The 21,966-nt window shown below is 43.6% G+C and overlaps 2 protein-coding genes across 2 annotated transcripts in view; one reads left to right on the top strand and one right to left on the bottom strand.

The window, feature by feature from the left end:
- The window catches only part of EIF4E3 (eukaryotic translation initiation factor 4E family member 3), a 54,737-nt gene extending 37,640 nt beyond the window's left edge, over positions 1-17,097 (bottom strand). Inside the window, exon 1 of the mRNA XM_073592041.1 lies at positions 16,819-17,097. The gene's annotated coding sequence lies outside the window, so the exon portion shown is untranslated. The remainder of the gene's footprint in view (positions 1-16,818) is intronic.
- GPR27 (G protein-coupled receptor 27) lies at positions 16,834-21,148 on the top strand. Its single transcript, XM_073592038.1, has one exon. It carries the CDS (start codon positions 17,045-17,047, stop codon positions 18,137-18,139), a length of 1,095 nt encoding a protein of 364 aa, XP_073448139.1. The 5' UTR covers positions 16,834-17,044; the 3' UTR covers positions 18,140-21,148.
- Positions 21,149-21,966: the final 818 nt, after the last annotated feature.

The raw sequence follows: 21,966 nt of genomic DNA, 5'->3' as shown, positions 1-21,966 counted from the left end.
CCAGAGTCTAGTAGATATCCCGGGTATGATAAAGTTTGAAACACAAAAACATAAATTATAATATAATAAATAAAAATAAATAATTTAAAAAAATTAAAAAAAATAGTAATAAAATAAATTTCCCCACAATTCACTATCGCTCAATTCTGCAAGTGTTCTAATTTACTATCGCTGTTTTCTAGCTGGTCTAAAGCCACTTTTGACGTAAAGGGACACTTTTTGGTTGCTATGGACAATCTCCAGTTTCCAGGCAGAAAGAACAGTGTATATCATGTAAAACTGCATGCAGGGCATAGGACAAAGCACTGGGGACAAAAGGGATGTGAAATCATTTTATACAGTACTGTAATCTGTAAGATTACAGTACTGTATGTGTTATGATTTTTACTTTTTTTTAAATTTGCCGCCAGGCTCCGCCCCCGTGCGTCGCACCGCTCGCAGGGAACGGAGCCTGGCACAGAGAGGCTTCAGAGGAGGACGGAGCCCTCGGACACTGCGGGCGACATCGCAGGATCCCCGGGGACAAGGTAAGTAACGCCGCCCCAGGATCCTGCAATGCGATCCCGAGTGTGGCTCGGGGTTACCGCTAATGGGACTGAATTTTAACCCCGAGCCACACTCGGGAAAACCGCCAGGGAGGCTACAGCGGAACTAAACACTGTTCTTTTCAGCCAAGGAAGCTGTCATCTTACTCTCTGTATGATCTGCAACTGCCATGGAGCTGCACATGTGATCAGTTATGATACCAGCCATTTGGTGGTTTGACAGTTTGGTTGAGAACACAAGCAAATGTGACAGTTAGCCTTAACTGTTTTTTTTTTTAAACTGGTAAATCGATGGGTTTAGTTCTGCTTTAAAATAAAAATTTTCAAATTATAAATGCAGCACTTAGTACAAAAACACATTTTCCACCCCCAAAATAGTCACATCCAAAAAAAAAAAGTCACATCCAATGTGTGCATTCAATGGTGCCAAGCCCTTTTGCACAAGTGAAAATAAAAATTATCAATTTCAACAGGGAAACACATTTCACACCACCAAAGTTGGAATATCCAATGTCTAAATATAACTCTTCTATGTCAGAAACACATGTAACAATATTCCCAAGTGTTATATAAAATTAACTCCTTATGCCCATTGAGCTTGGTAGGGGTCACAAGTGGGGTGGGGCTGTAACAAGGAGCTGCAACATGCTGCTCATTGGTGCTTCATAAAGTGGTTGTAAAGGCTATTTTTTTTAACTAAACTAAAAAAAATGCAGTACTTACCTTACGACAGCGGTCACCAACCAGTGGTATGTGGATAAGCGTGGTCGCTTTCCTCCTCTTTGGTTGTCCTCCGTCGGCACTGTCTGCTCCTCCTCTCTCCCAAGTGCCCCAAAGCAACCCGTGGGGGCACATGTGTGGGCGTGCTCTTGATCTAGGCTGTGTGCATCCATAGTCACACATAGGGTGGCTCGCCCACGCCCCTGATCCCCCCTCACAGGATTTGACTGACAGCAGTGGGAACCTATGGCTCAGTCAAGCCTGTGAGAGTAGGAAGAGGGGAGACAAGAGCTACAGCCAGGCACAGCGCTGGATTGATAGAGGACCCAGGTAAGTGTTTAGGGGCTGGGGGCTAAAAAGGTAGGGGGGGGGGGTGTTTTAATGCAGGGAATGCATTAAGGTAAAAAAAAATGGTTTAGGCTTAGAACCACTTTAAAGTGAAAGAAAATCTCAAATGTTGGGTTATCATCAGAACAGGAATATAGAGACACTAGTTCTGGTGACCCTGAGGACTGCCAAGAGTTTCCTCACTCTAAAGTGATTTTCTCTCACTTTCTGTTTTGCTTATGGGACAGGAAGTTAAGGAAAACTCCCCATGGAGATGCAGCTGGCGAAAATCTGACTGGGGTTTTAAGAGCTCATGCACACAGGACGTTTTAAAAATGCCAGCGCTACAGCAGCGCTAAAAATGCCTGTTTTTCCGCGTTTAGCCGCGTATTTACATTAGCGTTACTGTGCGTTTCCCCATGTTTTTGCGTGTTTTCCCGCATTTTTTGCATTGGCGTTTTTGGTCATTTTTTCATTAAAATGTAAAAACACCTAAAAATGTCAAGCCGCGATTTTTTTTTTTTTTTTTGCATTTTTAATTTTTACAGTTTGATTTTACTGCTCCTGGAAGCACAGGCTGTCATTTTATTTCTACTGCCCCTAAACACTTTATGTATCCAAACACCTCTGCCAGTTTATGTGTGCATGGACACATAGGCTAACATGGAGGGGCTTTTTGAGGCAATTATAAAAAAAATAAATAAACGCCCCTAACAGCAGCTGTAAAAATGTCCTGTGTGCATGAGCCCTAAACCTTTTTTACTCTATCCAAAAAAAAAGCGTTTAGTTCTACTTTAGGCTAGGTTCACACTAGATGCGGTTGCAGGGCCACATGTAATTGCACGCTTATCAGCACCCGCAGCAAAAAAATAATTCATTATTAATCCCCCCCCACACACACACACACACACACACACACACACACACACACACACACACACACACACACACACACACACACACACACACACACACATACACACGCACTGGAAACCCTGGAGCGTTTTCCCATGCTGGGAACTGCATAACCCAATGCGGTTTCCCTGCAGCTGCAATTTTGAAAAAGGCATGGGGGCCTTTTCCCTGCATTTTCCATAGATACAGCATCCCATTCAAATTAATAGTCTGCTGAGCCTGTGCAAATGTAGCTGCAGGGAAACTGCAATAATGTGAGCCCAGAAAGTGGGGTGAGTAGTTTTTCAATTTTAGGTGGTAGATCAGCATCATTTAGCAACGGTTCACACTACTGCAATGCAATTTTGATGCGATTTTCAGTGTGCTTATGTAGTGCAACTTTGATGAGACTTTGGTTGCTTTTTGGATGTGGTTTGCATATTCTAAATGGCACCAAAGTAGCAATAGAACCTTTTTCAAAATCGCACTGCACAGAGTCGCATTGATATGAACGGGCACCATTGAAAATAATGTGATTTCTCTTGTCATGCGATTCTGTGCGAATCAAGTCGCATCAGAAATTGCACCAGAGTGAACCAGCATTTATGAATGGAGTAATTAGAAGAGGCAGTGTAGATTGAAGCCACTGGATATGGGAAAAGACTTGCTTGAACTGTGATAGAAGGACTGATTCATATATTTTTGCAACATTTGTAACAAAACACTCACTGGATACAATCAAGGCTGCATTTTTGTGGACATAAGGAGTTCATTTTATTTATATAACACTTGGGAATATTGTTACATGTGTTTCTGACATGGGAGAGTTTGATACACACATTGGATATTCATATTTTAGTGGTGTGAAATATATTTCCCTGTTGAATTAGAGCAATGCGTTTATCATTTTACATTTTCACTTGTGCTGCAAAAGGACTTGGAACTATTGAATGCAGCAGCTGGGGTTTTGCTAATTATTATTAATTTCAGTGGTAATTTGAGTTTTTTTTAGAGAGCAGTGAATTTATTATAATTATAACATAACTGAAAGTGCCTAAATAGAGAACCTTAATAGCAGGATTACCAGGTCTTTTTTAAAGCCTAATGCCGCGTACACACGACCAGACTTTCCGGCAGAAAAGGTCAGACAGAATCATTCCATCGGATATTCCGATCGTGTGTGGGCTTCATCGGACTTTTCCTTTTGAAATTTCTGACAGACCTAGAAATAGAACATGTTTTAAATCTTTCCGACGGAATCAATTCCTATCGGGAAAACCGTTCGTCTGTATGCTATTCCGACGGACCAAAAATGACGCAAGGGCAGCTATTGGCTACTGGCTATTGAACTTCCTTTTTCTAGTCCTGTTGTACGTCATCGCATTCTAAACAATCGGACTTTGTTGTGATCGTGTGTAGGCAAGTCCGTTTCAGCGGAACTCCATAGGAACTCTGTCGGAAAAACCATCAGAGTTTATTCTGACAGAAAAAATGGTCGTGAGTACGCGGCATAAGTCCAGGAACTAAAAAAAGGACCCTTGAAGTGGAGGCTTTTCACACTGCAAGGGTTAAATGCTGATTAGGTCTAGGCGGTTAAGAAGTAAGCTGTAATATGTACCTTATTCATGCTCCAGCAGGCTTCTTCCGTACAGCCTATCATCTAAAGTACTCCGGCTTGCACCATGCTGATGAAAACAACTTCTAAAATTTAACTCAAAGCTTTTATGATTTTATTTTCTTTTTACACGCTTCAGTTTCCTTTTTTTGTTGTTTTAAAAAATATAGAAATTCGTAGGGAAGCTTCTTGCAGGGGATCCTCCTGGTATTTGCTATAAGTTGGCTGTGTGCCCAACTCTCTGGCCACTGGAATGTTCAACATCTGACTATATGTCAGATAAATAGTGTTGATCCTAAAATTATTATTTTTTTTTTTAATTAGTTTTTGTCTACCTAGTCACTGTTAACATTATAAATGAGAATGTCATTCATACAGGCCAAACTGAAAAAGATTAAGGCTCGGTTCACACTATTGCCAGTGTGGACCATTGAATGGGCTGCTGTGCCCGTACAGTGGGAAGAACGTCCCTTACATTGGTGGTCAGTGGGAAGAATGGCACTTATATTGGTGATGAGTGGGAAGAATGTTCCTTACATTGGTGATCAATTAGAAGAATGTCCCTTACATTGGTGGTCAGTGAGAAGAATGCCTCTTATATTGGTGGTCACTGGTCAGTTGGAAGAATGCTTCTTATTTTGGTGGCCAGTGGGAAAAATGTTCCTTACATTGGTGATCAGTGAGAAGAATGTTCCTTACATTGGAGGTTAGTGGGGAGAATGCCCCTTGCATTGGTGGTCAGTGAGGACAATGCCCCTTGCATTTGTGGTCAGTAAGAAGAATGCTCTCCTTATATTGGTGATCAGTGGGAAGAATGTTCCTTACATTGGTTGTCGGTGGGAAGAATGCCCCTTACATTGGCAGTCAGTGGGGAGAATGCCCCTTACATTGGTGGTTAGTGAGAAGAATGCTCCTTATATTGATGATCAGTGGGAAGAATGCCCCTTAAATTGGTGATCAGTGGGAAGAATGCCCCTTACATTGGTAGTCAGTGGGAAGAATGTTCCTTATATTGGTGGTCAGTGGGAAGAATGCCTCTTACATTGGTGGTCACTGGGAAGAATGTTTCTGGATGGATGAGGAGGGTGAAAGCTTCAAACTTCCAGAAGCCTTACCAGAGCCCCAGCAGGAAATTAAAGTGTTGGGCATCAAATTTGCTCCTGGTGACTATGGTCACTGAAATTGGGAGAGCAGGTTGGTGGATGCCAATGCCAAAGTTGCAAGCTGAAGGAAATGGAAGTGGGTGGGAGTGGGTTGACTTGATCAAAAACGTACCTGATCCGGATTTTTATATATGATAGCTTCATCTGTATCTGAATCTCTCTATGCCAGGGTCTGAAAAACAAACAAAGGCGCCTCTAAGTGCAGAAGGTAAACAATTTTAATACCCCAACTGGGTTAAAAACACTTACAAAATAGGAGTGGTTAACAGGCACATCGTGGGTAAGGCTGCATAGGAAGGGGTCACGATCAGAGGAAGCCTTCAGGAGGATGGATGTGGTCACTGTCAGCAGCGGTGTAAAGCACAGGGAGCCGCTGTGAAGCCGGCGTCGTCAGGGTGTGAGGGCTGCGAACCCGGAAGTGATGTCATCCGATGAGCAGCTCTGTGACCAGCCTGAACCGCAAACGAAGGGCCAGAGAGGGGATGTGATGTCATCAATGAGGAACGCGTTTCGGAACCGTCATTCGTTCCTTTCTCAACCTCGGACTAAACTGATGGCTGGGGAAGATTTATGCAAGCACACTGGCAGTGGATTGGCCGGGGGGCGGGGGCAACAAGGTATAATAACAATAAGACTAGTAAATACATATGAATGTAAGCGAATACCTGCAACAGCATACTAAAAAACAGAACAATGGAGGAAAATGGAATAAAATAAAATAAAATCAAGGATGGTGATAATAAAAGTTTAAAAACGATCTGTATGACGATCAGAGTGCCTAATATCTAGGACTGACAGATCATGAAAAGTGCATGCACATAACAGATAATCAGCAAATGGGTAACATGGGGGGGGGGGGGAGGGTTTCACATGCATGATATTGGTAACATTGAGATCTCATCATATGAAAGTGTGTAAAATGTGGCATGAAAACGCCCATAGATTCAAATTAAAACAGGGGGGTATGTTAAAATGAAGAAGTAATGGTGATAATAAAACATCTTTTTATTAAAAATTTTTTAAAAAAGGAGGAGGGGAGCCTAGATAAGTGTGGAAAGGGAATGTATTGTCAAAGTATGGCACTAACTTCGAAGTCCTCGTTTAACCCCCCAGGGGCCAAAACATTTAATAGGAATATCCAATACATTTCTCTGTGGCATAGTCGTCGGTAGCGTTCGGCTGGGGGGAGATCTTTTGGCATTGCCTCAATTACCCATACTCTAAGGCCGCTAGTGGACTTATCATGGACATGAAGATAGTGTTTGGGGACACTGTGATTATCTAGTCCGCCTTCGATGAAGCGACGATGTTCACCAAACCGTTTCCGTAGTGGCCGGATGGTGCGCCCTACATAAAATAGACCACAGGGACAAGTGAGGCAATATATGACATGGTCAGAGGAACATGTGTGGAAACCCTTAATTGGGTATATTTTGCCTTTAACGTGAAAGTCTTTCTGACCATGTGTCACAAACCGACAGGTCTTGCAGAGGGGTTTACGGCACTGATACATCCCAGAAATAGCTAGGAAGGTGGGCATATGGTGACCCGGAGGTGGAGGTCTAACCCTAAGTTTACTGGTCGCTACCTTGCTCTTGATGTTAGGTGCTTTCCTATAGGCAAATTGAGGTCTATTAGGCAGAGTAGGAAGTAGATGTTCGTCTTGTAGTAGTAAAGGCCAATGTTTTTTAACGATATTTTCCATTTGTTTATGTTGGGTATGGAATTGGGTAATAAATCGTAAATTACTATTGTCAGTGTTTTGGCGTGGATGAGAATGTTCAATAGGCGGTTTACTCTTATATTTTTGATAAGCTGTATCCACAAGGTCAACGGGGAATCCCTTTTCAAGAAATTTTTCTTTTAGGATTAGACCTTCAGTGTCATAATCACTCTTCAATGTACAGTTCTTGTTTAGCCTACAGAACTGACTCTTAGGTACATTGTTTAGCCATAGGGGGTGGTGGCAGCTCTTATAATGGAGGAAGGAATTTCCAGCTGTTGGTTTGGTGAAGTTTTTGGCGTGTATCTCCTTACCTATCCAAAAAAGTTCGAGGTCCAAAAAAGCTAATTTGTTTGGGTCAATGACAGAGGTAAAGGTGAGGCCCATATTATTGGTGTTGCAATATGTTACAAAGTTTGAGAATACTGATACACTGCCATCCCAAATGATGATCACGTCATCTATATAGCGGCCATAAAAAACAATATGGGAAAAAAACGGGTTGTTGTTCCATATATATTGATGTTCCCAGTGCCCCATAGTGAGATTCGCATATGAGGGTGCAAAGTGCGCCCCCATAGCTGTCCCCTGTAGCTGCAGAAAGAAGTTGTCCTCAAATTTAAAATAATTATGTGTAAGACAAAAGGAGGTGGCCTCAACAATAAAGGAAGCTTGCCTTGGATTGAGCATGGGGTCTTGACAGAGAAAAAACTGTAGGGCATTGAGGCCCACTTCATGAGGTATAGATGTATATAGAGATTGAACATCTAAAGAGGCCCAGTGGTAATTTTTGTCCCAGGAGTAGGTAGTTAAGGTTTCCAGCAGATGAACGCCATCTCTTATATGTGACTGAAGGGATTGGGCCAGTGGCTGGAGGAATTGATCTATGTACTGTGATAGTCCACTGCTGATGCTATCCATAGAGGCCACGATCGGTCGCCCAGGTGGTGTTTTAAGGTCTTTGTGCACCTTGGGCAGGTGGTAAAAGTAGGGAGTGAAATGTACTTCTTTAACTAGAAAAGAGGCCTCTTGTTGTGTGATGATGTTTTCCTTCAGTGCTTTTTTAACAAGGGAAGAAGCTTCGATGGTGAATACGGGTAAGGGATCTTTATTGAGTCTGATATATGTATTGGTGTCAGATAATAGTCGGGTGGCTTCAGAGACATAGTCAGCTCTATTTTGTATCACTATACCTCCCCCTTTATCAGCACTCTTTATAACCAGTTCTAGATTGTTGGTGAGTGTGTCAAGAGCTCTTTGTTCATGATGGGTGAGATTGGAAATTAATTTCCACCTCCTTTTGTCTTACACATAATTATTTTAAATTTGAGGACAACTTCTTTCTGCAGCTACAGGGGACAGCTATGGGGGCGCACTTTGCACCCTCATATGCGAATCTCACTATGGGGCACTGGGAACATCAATATATATGGAACAACAACCCGTTTTTTTCCCATATTGTTTTTTATGGCCGCTATATAGATGACGTGATCATCATTTGGGATGGCAGTGTATCAGTATTCTCAAACTTTGTAACATATTGCAACACCAATAATATGGGCCTCACCTTTACCTCTGTCATTGACCCAAACAAATTAGCTTTTTTGGACCTCGAACTTTTTTGGATAGGTAAGGAGATACACGCCAAAAACTTCACCAAACCAACAGCTGGAAATTCCTTCCTCCATTATAAGAGCTGCCACCACCCCCTATGGCTAAACAATGTACCTAAGAGTCAGTTCTGTAGGCTAAACAAGAACTGTACATTGAAGAGTGATTATGACACTGAAGGTCTAATCCTAAAAGAAAAATTTCTTGAAAAGGGATTCCCCGTTGACCTTGTGGATACAGCTTATCAAAAATATAAGAGTAAACCGCCTATTGAACATTCTCATCCACGCCAAAACACTGACAATAGTAATTTACGATTTATTACCCAATTCCATACCCAACATAAACAAATGGAAAATATCGTTAAAAAACATTGGCCTTTACTACTACAAGACGAACATCTACTTCCTACTCTGCCTAATAGACCTCAATTTGCCTATAGGAAAGCACCTAACATCAAGAGCAAGGTAGCGACCAGTAAACTTAGGGCTAGACCTCCACCTCCGGGTCACCATATGCCCACCTTCCTAGCTATTTCTGGGATGTATCAGTGCCGTAAACCCCTCTGCAAGACCTGTCGGTTTGTGACACATGGTCAGAAAGACTTTCACGTTAAAGGCAAAATATACCCAATTAAGGGTTTCCACACATGTTCCTCTGACCATGTCATATATTGCCTCACTTGTCCCTGTGGTCTATTTTATGTAGGGCGCACCATCCGGCCACTACGGAAACGGTTTGGTGAACATCGTCGCTTCATCGAAGGCGGACTAGATAATCACAGTGTCCCCAAACACTATCTTCATGTCCATGATAAGTCCACTAGCGGCCTTAGAGTATGGGTAATTGAGGCAATGCCAAAAGATCTCCCCCCAGCCGAACGCTACCGACGACTATGCCACAGAGAAATGTATTGGATATTCCTATTAAATGTTTTGGCCCCTGGGGGGTTAAACGAGGACTTCGAAGTTAGTGCCATACTTTGACAATACATTCCCTTTCCACACTTATCTACGCTCCCCTCCTCCTTTTTTAAAAAAATTTTAATAAAAAGATGTTTTATTATCACCATTACTTCTTCATTTTAACATACCCCCCTGTTTTAATTTGAATCTATGGGCGTTTTCATGCCACATTTTACACACTTTCATATGATGAGATCTCAATGTTACCAATATCATGCATGTGAAACCCCCCCCCCCCCCCCCCCATGTTACCCATTTGCTGATTATCTGTTATGTGCATGCACTTTTCATGATCTGTCAGTCCTAGATATTAGGCACTCTGATCGTCATACAGATCGTTTTTAAACTTTTATTATCACCATCCTTGATTTTATTTTATTTTATTCCATTTTCCTCCATTGTTCTGTTTTTTAGTATGCTGTTGCAGGTATTCGCTTACATTCATATGTATTTACTAATCTTATTGTTATTATACCTTGTTGCCCCCGCCCCCCGGCGAATCCACTGCCAGTGTGCTTGCATAAATCTTCCCCAGCCATCAGTTTAGTCCGAGGTTGAGAAAGGAACGAATGACGGTTCCGAAACGCGTTCCTCATTGATGACATCACATCCCCTCTCTGGCCCTTCGTTTGCGGTTCAGGCTGGTCACAGAGCTGCTCATCGGATGACATCACTTCCGGGTTCGCAGCCCTCACACCCTGACGACGCCGGCTTCACAGCGGCTCCCTGTGCTTTACACCGCTGCTGACAGTGACCACATCCATCCTCCTGAAGGCTTCCTCTGATCGTGACCCCTTCCTATGCAGCCTTACCCACGATGTGCCTGTTAACCACTCCTATTTTGTAAGTGTTTTTAACCCAGTTGGGGTATTAAAATTGTTTACCTTCTGCACTTAGAGGCGCCTTTGTTTGTTTTTCATGTCATTTTAGACCCTGCTTCAAGTCTTTTAAAGTTGCAGCCCTTTTTGCTGAAGATTACCATCCTCTCATCCCTATCCACCAACATTTCTCCTGCTCATTTTGGACTGTCGATCCTTTATAGAGACATTATTTGGACTACAACAGTCCTGTGCGCCCTAGACCACTTTTTATTTCCTATGCCAGGGTCTACAGCTGCTTTTTCCAACTGTTATGGGGAAATAGGCTGAACCTGATCAAATGCAATGTAACTTACCTGACCAGGCGGGAGGGTTGCCTAGGAGTGGTCAACCTGATAGTTTTATTTTCTTTGCTCTTTATAAAGTACAATCTTGGTATTTTTTTTTTTCCTGAGACCTCACTGAGATGGGTGGGTAGTTTTCAATCTTGATTTAGGCCTTTTCTGCAATGCTGGGAAGATTGTGAGCTAGTGAAAAGTCTAATGCCGCGTACACACGAGCGGAATTTCCGACAGAAAGAGTGCGATGGGAGCTTTTCATCGTATATTCCGACCGTGTGTATGCCCCATTGGACTTTTTCCATCAAAAATTCAGAAAGACTTAGATAGAGAACATGTTCTATATTTTTCCGATGGAACAAATTACTATCGGAAAAACTGCTCGTCTGTATGCTGTTCCGACGCACCAAAAACAACGCATGCTCTGGAGCAAGTACGAGATGGAAGCTATTGGCTACTGGCTATTGAACTTCCGTTTTCTATCCCTGTCGTACGTGCTGTATGTCACCGCGTTCTGGACGGTCGGAATTTGGTGTGACCGTGTGTATGCAAGACAGCTTGAGCGGAATTCCGTCTGAACTCCGTTGAAAAAAAAGAGTTTATTCCAACGGCAAAACCGGTCGTGTGTATAGGGCATGAGAGTTAGACATGGTGAGTTCCTGGCATATGTTGCCCCGTGTCCAAAAATACTTCGGCAGTGGCATGTGACAGTGGAGGAAACCAGGTCCTTCCCCAGGAAGCTTCTGGAGAAAGGGATTTTGAGTAGTGCTTTCAGTGTGTTGGTAAAGTGGAGTCTATGTGTGCAGTGTGTTGGTAAAGTGGAGTCTATGGACCACTTTTTGCTCCAGTATCCCTTTATCATAGCGGTGTATAACAGGGTGGGGAGGGTTCTAGGCATCCCCTTCCGTCATCACTTGAGTTATGAGTGTACGGGGCATTCCTGACTCGCTGGAAGTTTGAATTAGATACAATTTTTCTAGTTAGTATAGTTGCTCAATACTTCATGTGGAATGCACAGTGCCAGGTTACCCTGTGGAAGAATTTCCTCCCTGTTGTGGTGCATGATATTCTGGGTGAGATTGAGAAGAGTCAAGCTCTTGAGATGGACAGGGACCCTCGGGTGGTCTGGATAAGGTCATGGAGGAATATCAGACCTGCCTTTGGTGAACTGTCCATCCCTGGGTGAAGAGCTCTTTTATTATGCTGTTCTTTTCACTCCCTTTTTGTTGGTTAGTATCTTCTTTTTAAAGAAGGGCAGTATGCATGACTGGGGTGGGTTTTGTTTTTTGACTTTGCAGGTTTGATGTCTGGTGTAATGGTGTAATAGGAAGATTTATTTTCCCCAGTAATATCTTTATTGATGTGATTTTTGCTTTTGCTATGAAGCCATCTTTTGTTGAGAGCAAAATTTGCTATATTTATTTTCTTTTTTTGTGTGTAAATATGTACTGTATATTCTTATATATTTTATGTTTATTGAAAAATTGGGAAGAATGTTCCTTACATTGGTAGCCAGTGGGAAGAATACCCCTTATATTGGTGGTCACTGGGGAAAAATGCCCCTTACATTGGTAGCTAGTAGGAAGAATACCCCTTACATTGGTTGTCACTGGGAAAAATGCCCCTTACATTGGTAGCTAGTAGGAAGAATACCCCTTACATTAGTGGTCACTGGGAAGAATGCCCCTTACATTGGTAGCCAGTGGGAAGAATACCCCTACATTAGTGGTAAGTGGGAAGAATGCTCCTTTCATTCGTGGTCACCAGGAAGAATGCCCCTTACATTGGTAGTCGGTGGAAAGAATGGCACTTATTTTAGTGGTCAGTGGGGAGAATGTTCTTTACATTGGTAATCAGTGAGAAGAATGTTCCTTATCCTTATATCGGTGGTTAGTGGGGAGAATGCCCTTTACATTGGGGGTCAGTGGGGAGAATGCCCCTTACATTGGTGGTCAGTGGGGAGAATAATCCTTACATTGGTGGTCTGTGGGGAAAATGGTCCTTAAATTGGTGGTCAGTGAGGAGAATACACACCTAACATTCGTAGTCAGCGGGGAGAATGCCCCTTATAGTGGTGGTCAGTGGAAAAAAATCCCCCCTTATGGATGGCTTAAAAAGATAATAATTTTAAGTGGTTAATGATTTTACAGAAGACATTGTTCATTTGTGACATTGATGGTCAGTGGGAAGAATGTCACTTACATAGGTGGTCAGTGGGGAGAATGCTCCTTACATTGGTGGTCAGTGGGAAGACTGTCCCTTATATTGGTGGTCTATGGGAAGATTGATCCTTATATTGGTGGTTAGTGGAAAGAATGGCACTCATATTTGTGGTCAGTGGGGAGAATACCCCTTATATTGGTGGTCAGTGTAGGGAATGGCACTTACATTGGTGGCAAGTGGGGAGAATGGCACTTACAGTGGTGGTCAATGAGAATAGTCCTTACATTGGTGGTCCGTGGGGAAAATGGTCCTTAAATTGGTGGTCAGTGAGGAGAATGCTCCTTATATTGGTGGTCAGTGGGAAGAATGCTCTTTACATTGGTGGTCAGTGGGGAGAATGCCCCTTATATTGGTGGTCAGTGGGAAAAATCCCCCCTTATGGATGGCTAAAAAAGATAATTGTTTTTAGTGGTTACTGATTTTACAGAAGACATTGCTCATTTGTGACATTGGTGGTCAGTGAGAAGAATGTCCCTTATACTGATGGTCGATGGGAAGATTTGTCCTTATTTTGGTGGTTAGTAGGGCTGGGGAAAAAATGGATTTGAATCTTGAATCGAGTTGAGAGGTCAAATCGATTCAAATTTTCAGCAAATCGATTTTTTTGATTTTTTTTTCTCCACCAGGACCAGCGCTGACACCGCGCCAGTCCTGAGGAGCTGCGGGCAGAAGTTTTTAGGTGAGGCCGTGGCTTCGGCCTAGTCCGGGAGGCCGGACACCGCGGACTAGGCCGGAGCCACGGCCTTGCCTAAAAACTCCTGCCTGCAGCTCCTCAGGACCGGCGTGGTGTCCTTAAAAAAAAAAAAAAACTTAATTCGAATCGTGAGTCGAGTTTTTTCTTAAAAAATCGCAGATTTTTTTTTTTTGGAGAAAATCGCCCAGCTCTAGTGGTTAGTGGAAATAATGGCACTCATATTTGTAGTCAGTGGGGAGAATACCCCTTACATTGGTGGTCAGTGGGGGGAATGGCACTTACAGTGGTGGTCAGTGAGAAGAATGCCCCTTACTTTGGTGGTCAGTGGAGAGAATGCCCCTTACATTGGTGGTCAGTGGGGAGAATGCCCCTTACATTGGTGGTCAGTGGGGAAAATAATCCTTACATTGGTGGTCAGTGGGGAGAATAATCCTTACATTGGTGGTCCGTGGGGAAAATGGTCCTTAAATTGGTGGTCAGTGAGGAGAATGCTCCTTATATTGGTGGTCAGTGGGAAGAATGCTCTTTACATTGGTGGTCAGTGGGGAGAATGCCCCTTATATTGGTGGTCAGTGGAAAAAAATCCCCCTTTATGGATGGCTTTAAAAGATAATTGTTTTTAGTGGTTATTGATTTTACAGAAGACATTGTTCAGTTATGACATTGATGGTCAGTGGGAGGAATGTCACTTACATAGGTGGTCAGTGGGGAGAATGCTCCTTACATTGGTTGTCAGTGGGAAGAATGTCCCTTATATTGGTGGTCAATGGGAAGATTGGTCCTTATATTGGTGGTTATTGGAAAGAATGGCACTCATATTTGTGGTCAGTGGGGAGAATACCCCTTACATTGGTGGTCAGTGGAGGGAATGGCACTTACATTGGTGGCCAGTGGGGAGAATGGCACTTACAGGGGCCGGACACTGCGGACTAGGCCGAAGCCGCGGCCTCGCCTAAAAACTCCTGCCCGCAGCTCCTCAGGTCCGGCGCGGTGTCCATAAAAAAAAAAAAAACTTGATTCACGATTCAAAATCACATTTTTTTTTGGAGCAAATCGCCCAGCTCTAGTGGTTAGTGGAAAGAATGGCACTCATATTTGTGGTCAGTGGGGCGAATATCCCTTACATTGGTGGTCAGTGGGGGGAATGGCACTTACATTGGTGGCCAGTGGGGAGAATGGCACTTACAGTGGTGGTCAGTGAGAAGAATGCCCCTTACTTTGGTAGTCAGTGGGAAGAATGCTCCTTACATTGGTGGTCAGTGGAAAGAATGGCACTTGTATTGGTGGTCAGTGTTAAGAATGTCCCTTATATTGGTGGTCAGTGGGAAAAATCCCCCTTATGGATGGCTAAAAAAGATGATTGTTTTTAGTAGTTACTGATTTTACAGAAGACATTGCTCATTTGTGACATTGGTGATCAGTGGGAAGAATGTCCCTTACAGTGGTGGTCAGTGGGAAGAATGGTCCTTACATTGGTGGTTAGTGGGGAGAATGCCCCTTATATTGGTGGTCAGCGGGGAGACTGCTCCTTACATTGGTTGTCAGTGGGAAGAATACCCCCTACATTGGTAGCCAGTGGGAAGAATACCCTTTACATTGGTAGTCACTGGGTAGAATGCCCCTTACATTGGTGGTCACTGGGAAGAATGCCCTTTAGATTGGTGGTCACTGGGAAGAATGCCCCTTACATTGGTGGTCAGTGGGAAGAATGCTCCTTATATTGGTGGTCAGTGAGAAGAATGACCCCTACTTTGGTGGTCAGTGGGAAGAATGCCTCTGGTGGTCAGTGGAAAGAATGGCACTTGCATTGGAGGTCAGTGGGGAGAATGCCCCTTACATTTGTGGTCAGTGGGAAGAATGGTACTTACATTGGTGGTCAGTGGGGAGAATGCCCCTTAGTTTGATCAATGGTAAGAATGTTTCTTACACTGGTGATTAGTGAGAAGAATGTTCCTTACATTGGAGGTTAGTGGGGAGAATGCCCCCTACTTTAGTGGTCAGTGGAAAGAATGCCTCTTACATTGGTGGTCAGTAAAAAGAATGGCACTTGCTTTGGTGGTCAGAGGGAAGAATGCCCCTTACATTTGTGGTCTGAGGGAAGAATGTTTCTTACATTGGATATCAGTGGGGAGACTGACTCTTACATTGGTGGCCATTGAAAAAAAGAATGTTCCTTACATTGGTAGTCAGTGGGAAGAATACCCCTTACATTGGTAGCCAATGGGAATAATACCCCTTACATTGGTGGTCTGGGGGAAGAATGGCACTTACATTAGTGGTCAGTGGGGAGAATGCTGCTTTCATTCGTGGTCAGTGGGAAGAATGGTACTTACATTGGTGGTCAGTGGGGAGAATGCCCCTTAGTTTGATCAATGTAAAGAATGTTTCTTACATTGGAGATCAGTGGGGAGACTGACCCTAACATTGGTGGCCATTGGGAGGAAGAATGTTCCTTAGTCAGTGGGAAGAATGCTCCTTACATTGGTAGTCAGTGGGAATAATGCTGCTCACATTGGTAGTCAGTAGGAAGAATGCGCCTTACATTGATAGTCAGTTGGAACAATGCTCCTTACATTGGTGATCAGTTAGAACAATGCTTCTTACATTGGGGGTCAGCGGAAAGAATGGTCCTTACATTGGTGGTCAGTAGGGAAAATGCCCCTTACATTGGTGGCCAGTAGGAAGAATGCTCCTTACATTGGTGGTCAGTGGGAAGAATGTTCCTTACATTGGTGGTCAGTGGGGAGAATGCCCTTACATTGGTGGTCAGTGGGGAGAATGCTCCTTGTATTGGTGGTCAGTGGGAAAAATCCCCCCATACGGATGGCTAAAAAAGATCATTGTTGCTAGTGGTTACTGATTTTCCAGAAGACATTGCTCATTTATCAAGGAACCCCTAGCAACTTCTCGAGGACCCCTAGTTGGAGGAAAGGCTGCTTTGAATTGAGAAAGGAATGCAAATGAAATCTTTTCCAAATCTCCTGAGTACCAAACCCAGTTTAGCCCTATTAGTCATCTCTAGCTCAGTATTTTTCATATGTATGGTTTATAGAGGAATAAATTACCATGAGATGATGTGATTTGATTGATGCATAACAATCCTTGCATATAATGTCCATAAATGATATCAGTGACCCATCCTGAGCAATAAGTGATATATCCCTGATATGTCATCACTGTACCTGCTATATGCCCGACTCCTGCCTTCATGACACAGACTGCAGCTGTGTCCATAGACCAGCGATGGAAGTCATAGCAGCTCTGCATTCAGACGTGGTCTCTGTGCATGTAGCACGCAGCTTGCTGTTCCTTCACCTTGCATATATTATTGGAGCTGCTGTCTGATCAGATCCTTGATCTGCACATGAGTCGGAGGGGAATCCTGCTTCAGCAGCAGCTGTTGTCTCCATGGCTGGCCAGGAGCTGGAGAAAAGCAACGCATCCCTTCTCCCCGCCGACCTCATCAAGCTGGCATCCCTGGGCATGATCGCCTGCGTCAGCCTGCTTGGCAGTCTCCTGTTCGCCTTCATCACCCTGCGAGACCGGAGCCTGCACAGAGCCCCCTATTATCTCCTGCTGGATGTGTGCCTAGGCGACTTCATGCGCTCATTGCTTTGTTTCCCTCTGGTGCTGAAATCCATCAGCAGTGGCTCCCATTGGACCTACAGCAAGAGGAGCTGCAGGGTCATGGCATTTGGCACGGTGCTCCTCTGCTTCCACGCCGCCTTTATGCTGCTGTCCATCAGCCTGACCAGGTACATGGCCATAGCCCACCATAGGTTCTACTGCAAGAAGATGAACGGCTGGGCATGTGCCCTGGTCATCTCCATGGCCTGGATCCTTTCCATGGCCATGGCCTTGCCTCCTGTCTTCGAGGTGGGCACCTACAAGTTCATCAGAGAAGAAGACCAGTGCACATTTGAACACCGTTATGTCAAAGCCAACGACAGCCTTGGCTTTCTGCTGATGTTGGCCTTCATCTTGGCTGCCACTCATTTTATCTACATGAAGCTTTTGTTCTTCATCTATGACCACCGGAAAATGAAGCCAGCTCAGTTGACCCCTGCCATCAGCCAAAACTGGAGCTTCCATGGGCCAGGGGCGGCTGGCCAAGCAGCTGCCAACTGGATTGCAGGTTTTGGAAGGGGACCCACACCACCCACCTTGGTGGGGATGAGGCAGAGCACCCAACATCAGATCAAGAGGCTGCTGGTGTTGGAGGAATTTAAACAAGAGAAGAGGCTCTGCAAGATGTTCTATATCATCACTTTTCTGTTCCTGCTTTTTTGGGGCCCCTACTTAGTGAGTTGCTATCTGAGGATCTTCTCAAGAACCTCCTTGCCTCAGGGTTTTCTTACTGTTGCTGTGTGGCTGACGTTTGCTCAGGCAGGTGTGAACCCTATTGTGTCCTTCATGTTGAACAAAGAGCTCAGGATGTCTTTCAGGGCTCATCTGCCTTGCAGGAACACCCAGACCCAAAGGGAGCCCTATATCGACACCTAAGTATTGGAACCTCCTTATAGACACCTGGACTTGGGATATGCAAAGTTCTGGTTGCCATGGAGATCGAATGCCTCTTCAATTAGAGGCAACCAGGGTTTAGGTGAGACAATAGCAACATTCAACTGTATCTTGCACTGATGATGTATTGGGTGCTTTTCTTTAGCAAGGTGGCTGCAGTGTTGTATGCAAGCACCATTGTCTCAATGTAGTGCAGATAAGCCAACATAGTTAAATGAGAATAATTACCTTATAGTAATTTAAGTTGCTAATATACTGTATGTGTTGCTGCTGGACACCTCCTGATGTTGTCCTCCTCCTGTCATTCATAAATATTCTTCTGGCATGGTCACCCAGATGATATAGAATAGACACTGTATGCATAGTTACACATACATAAAATGCATGTCCCAGTTTTATCCAGGCATTTTATTTGAAGCACATGATTGTTTTTTTTTAAATAATTGTTTGAGGGCCCATTTACATTTGTGCATTATTGCACATGCTTTAATGAGCATTAGATCACAAGTTAATGTGCATTGCATTAGTGGAGCCCATTGAAATCAATGGCTTCCACCAAACCAAAATGACCCAAATAGCAGATATGTCATAAAATGTTTGCTGCAACGCACTATGGTGGCATTGTGGTATGTGTTGTTTTCCAACACAGGTGGAATGCATTGACATGCATTAACAACAACACAGTGGGGTTGATTTACTAAAGGCAAATAGACTGTGCATTTTCCAAAGTGCAGTTGCTCCAGAGCTTAGTAAACGAGGAAAACCATCACTTTGCAAAGAATACCCAATCACATGCAAGCAAAATATAAAGCAGCATTATTGATTGCACATGATTGGATGATAAAAGTCAGCAGAGTTTCCCCTCATTTGCTAAGCCCTGGAGCAACTCCTCTTGCAGAGTGCAACTGCAAAGTGCACATTCTATTTGCCTTTAGTAAATCAACCCCATTGCGTTATGGTGCATTAGAAAAAAAAAGTCCTTTGCATTTGTGATGCGTTGACCTGCATTATTTAATTCAAGTCAGTTGAATGAAGTCCCTTATGTTGTGTAAAACTGCAGCACACAGCAGCAGAATTGCACGTTAATGCGCATATGTTGTGAATCTGGTAATCGAGGTATTAAAGTGTATGTTCAGACAATTTTGTTTTTGTTTCAAATAGAGTGGCAAAAAATTAGAACCCCTGTCTGGTTTTACTGCTGTTCAGATTTCCTCTCATAAAGGTTTCATCAGAAGAGAATTAATGGTTAATCTCCAAGGGCTACACAGACAGAATGCAATTGTTTTTGTTAGTAGACAAGGAATTTCTAAAACCCCTTTCAGATTTTTATTTCTGTTGATAGCTGTAAGGGCACTACATCGATGAAGATAGTCTTGAATAGTTTATTACTAAAGGATCAACAAAACAATAAAAAAAGTCAATGCGTTTCGGGGGTTTGCAAACTCCCCCTTCATCAGGGCTTGTATGTTATGTCCTTCAGGAATGCCTGGACTCAGGAAGGTTTGAATGCATTTGAGGATTTCACGTCCAATAAGTTTTTTCTGCATTACCTGCTGGTGCTAGTATTGAATGTAAAGTCCAGGCATTCTTGAAGGACATAACATACGAACCTTGATAAGGGGAATTTTGAGATCCCCTGAAACAGGTTGGCTTTCTTATCTTATTATTTTATTATGGGTTCATAAAATAGCACCCACATCTTACTCAACGCTTTACATATGTATTCTACACATCAGTCCCTGCCTTCAAGGGGCTTACAATCTAAAGTCCCTAACTCACATTCTTACATACAAGGGCCTGTTTAGACAGGAGCCAATCAAGCAACCATGTCTTTGGAGTGTGGGAGGAAACCCACACAGGCACAGGAAGAACATATTATTTCAAGAACAACCTCCTGCGCTTGAGTGTGCTGCTTTACAACTTGATAAACTGTCTGCTTCCCCGGTTTCCAAATGTAGCGCTGACGTGCCTTGCTGCCCCTTCAGGACTTGTGGGTATCCCTTCATGTACCAATACAAAACAACAAACAGAGGACGCCCTGGCCTAGTGCATTAATGTTACACAATTTTATTCATAAATGAAACAAGTAATATACTCACAAACACATGACAGTGACAACTACAGATGAGACTGCCTCCAAATCCACACCGTTCAATAGGTAGCATGGGAAGGCCTTTCAGCGTCCAATGTGGCTTACGCATTTCAAGGGACAAACCTTCTTCCTCAGAGCCAAAAGTATTAATGACTGGGGACTCCAAACTCCAGGCAGTGGGGCTGAGGTTGGGATTTGAACCAACCACCCTAATGCTGCTAGGCAGAAGTGCTAACCACTTGTGTTTACTTCTAATTATAAACTCCTCTGGGCTCTGTCTCCATTGGTGTGGCCCCCCTTACTATCTACTGGATTTCCCCCAGCACCTCCTCTTTCATTTGGAGTTCTTGGTTTTATGGCCATATCCTCACCTTAAGCTCAACTAATAAGATGTTCAAAAGCAATATTGGACATTAACAGTTAGAGGATCTCAGCACCTCTTATAAATTCCTCCAGATTCATATTTCTATCTGTGTTACAGATTTTCCCTTACTTCCTGTTTAAAGAGGAGCTCCAGTCTCCTCCCAAAAAATTAAAAGTCAGCAGCTACAAATACTGTAAGTACTGACTTTTAATATAAGGACACTTTCCTGTCCAGGGACTCAGCGAGTCGGCACCCGAGCTGATTCTTCAATTGGCTTCAGCTGCAGGCACCGGGCATTTTAGGTAAGGGAAACTGGCAGCAAATAAAAAAAAGCAGAGGTGGGGTGCTACTACCTAATAAGATGTGGGAATTTTCAGAGCTGCCGGGTACAAAAAGGCAGTCACACAGCTGCAATGGCAATCATGAAAAGAGATAGTCTGCAACTCCTTCCTTGCTCCTTAAAATCTTTAACATTTATTGGTTCTCCATAAAAGACACAGTATCAGACAGCAAATGTAAATGCGTTTCAGCCTTGTGGGCCTTGTTCACTAATAGGGGGGGGGGGGGATAGAGGGGCCGGACACCGTAGATCGCCATGGCGAATTGAGCAGGGAATGGGAGTGGGTACCTGTCAAAACCAGGTACTTGCTCCCCCCAAAAAGTGCCAAATGTGGCAGCGGAGGGGTGAAAACAATCGGAGCTTACCCTTTTGGGTTGAGCTCCGCTTTAATTAAATCATTGTTAGCGATACAGGAACTGAGGGCAAATCTCTCTAATAAAGTAATGGATAGCAGTAAAACCCAAGAGTTGTTCTTACCCTTCCCCACTCTATCCAGAATTAAAAACATTTTTGGCTACAGAGGCACTTTATAGGCAACCTTTTTTCCTTTATTATACATCACAACATTGGCAGGTTCCAGGTACTGCAATTTGTCCCTGGACATGTCTTTTTTTTTTTTTACAAAGATCTGCATGTTAAAAAAAAATTGATCTACAGTCCACACTAATGCCGTGTACACACGGGCGGACTTTTCGCCCGTACTGGTCCGACGGACCAAATCCGGTGGACTATCCGACCATGCGTGGGCTCCATCGGACCTGCAGCGGACTTTTTCGGTCAAAAATTTGATGGACTTTAGATTTGGAACATGTTTCAAATTTGTCCGGACGGACTCGAGCCCGGTCGAAAAAATCCGCTAGTCTGTATGCTAGTCCGACAGAAGAAAACCCACGCTAGGGCAGCTATTGGCTACCGGCTATCAACTTCCTTATTTTAGTCCGGTCGTACGTCATCACGAACAAATCCGTCGGACTTTGGTGTGATCGTGTGTAGGCAAGTCCGTTCGTTCAAAA

This window comes from Aquarana catesbeiana, linkage group LG07 (genome assembly GCF_042186555.1).
Source record: "Aquarana catesbeiana isolate 2022-GZ linkage group LG07, ASM4218655v1, whole genome shotgun sequence".
In the NCBI taxonomy this organism is placed as follows: Eukaryota; Metazoa; Chordata; class Amphibia; order Anura; family Ranidae; genus Aquarana; species Aquarana catesbeiana.
Note: the sequence above shows the minus strand (reverse complement) of the source record. Positions and strands in the feature narration are given on the sequence as shown.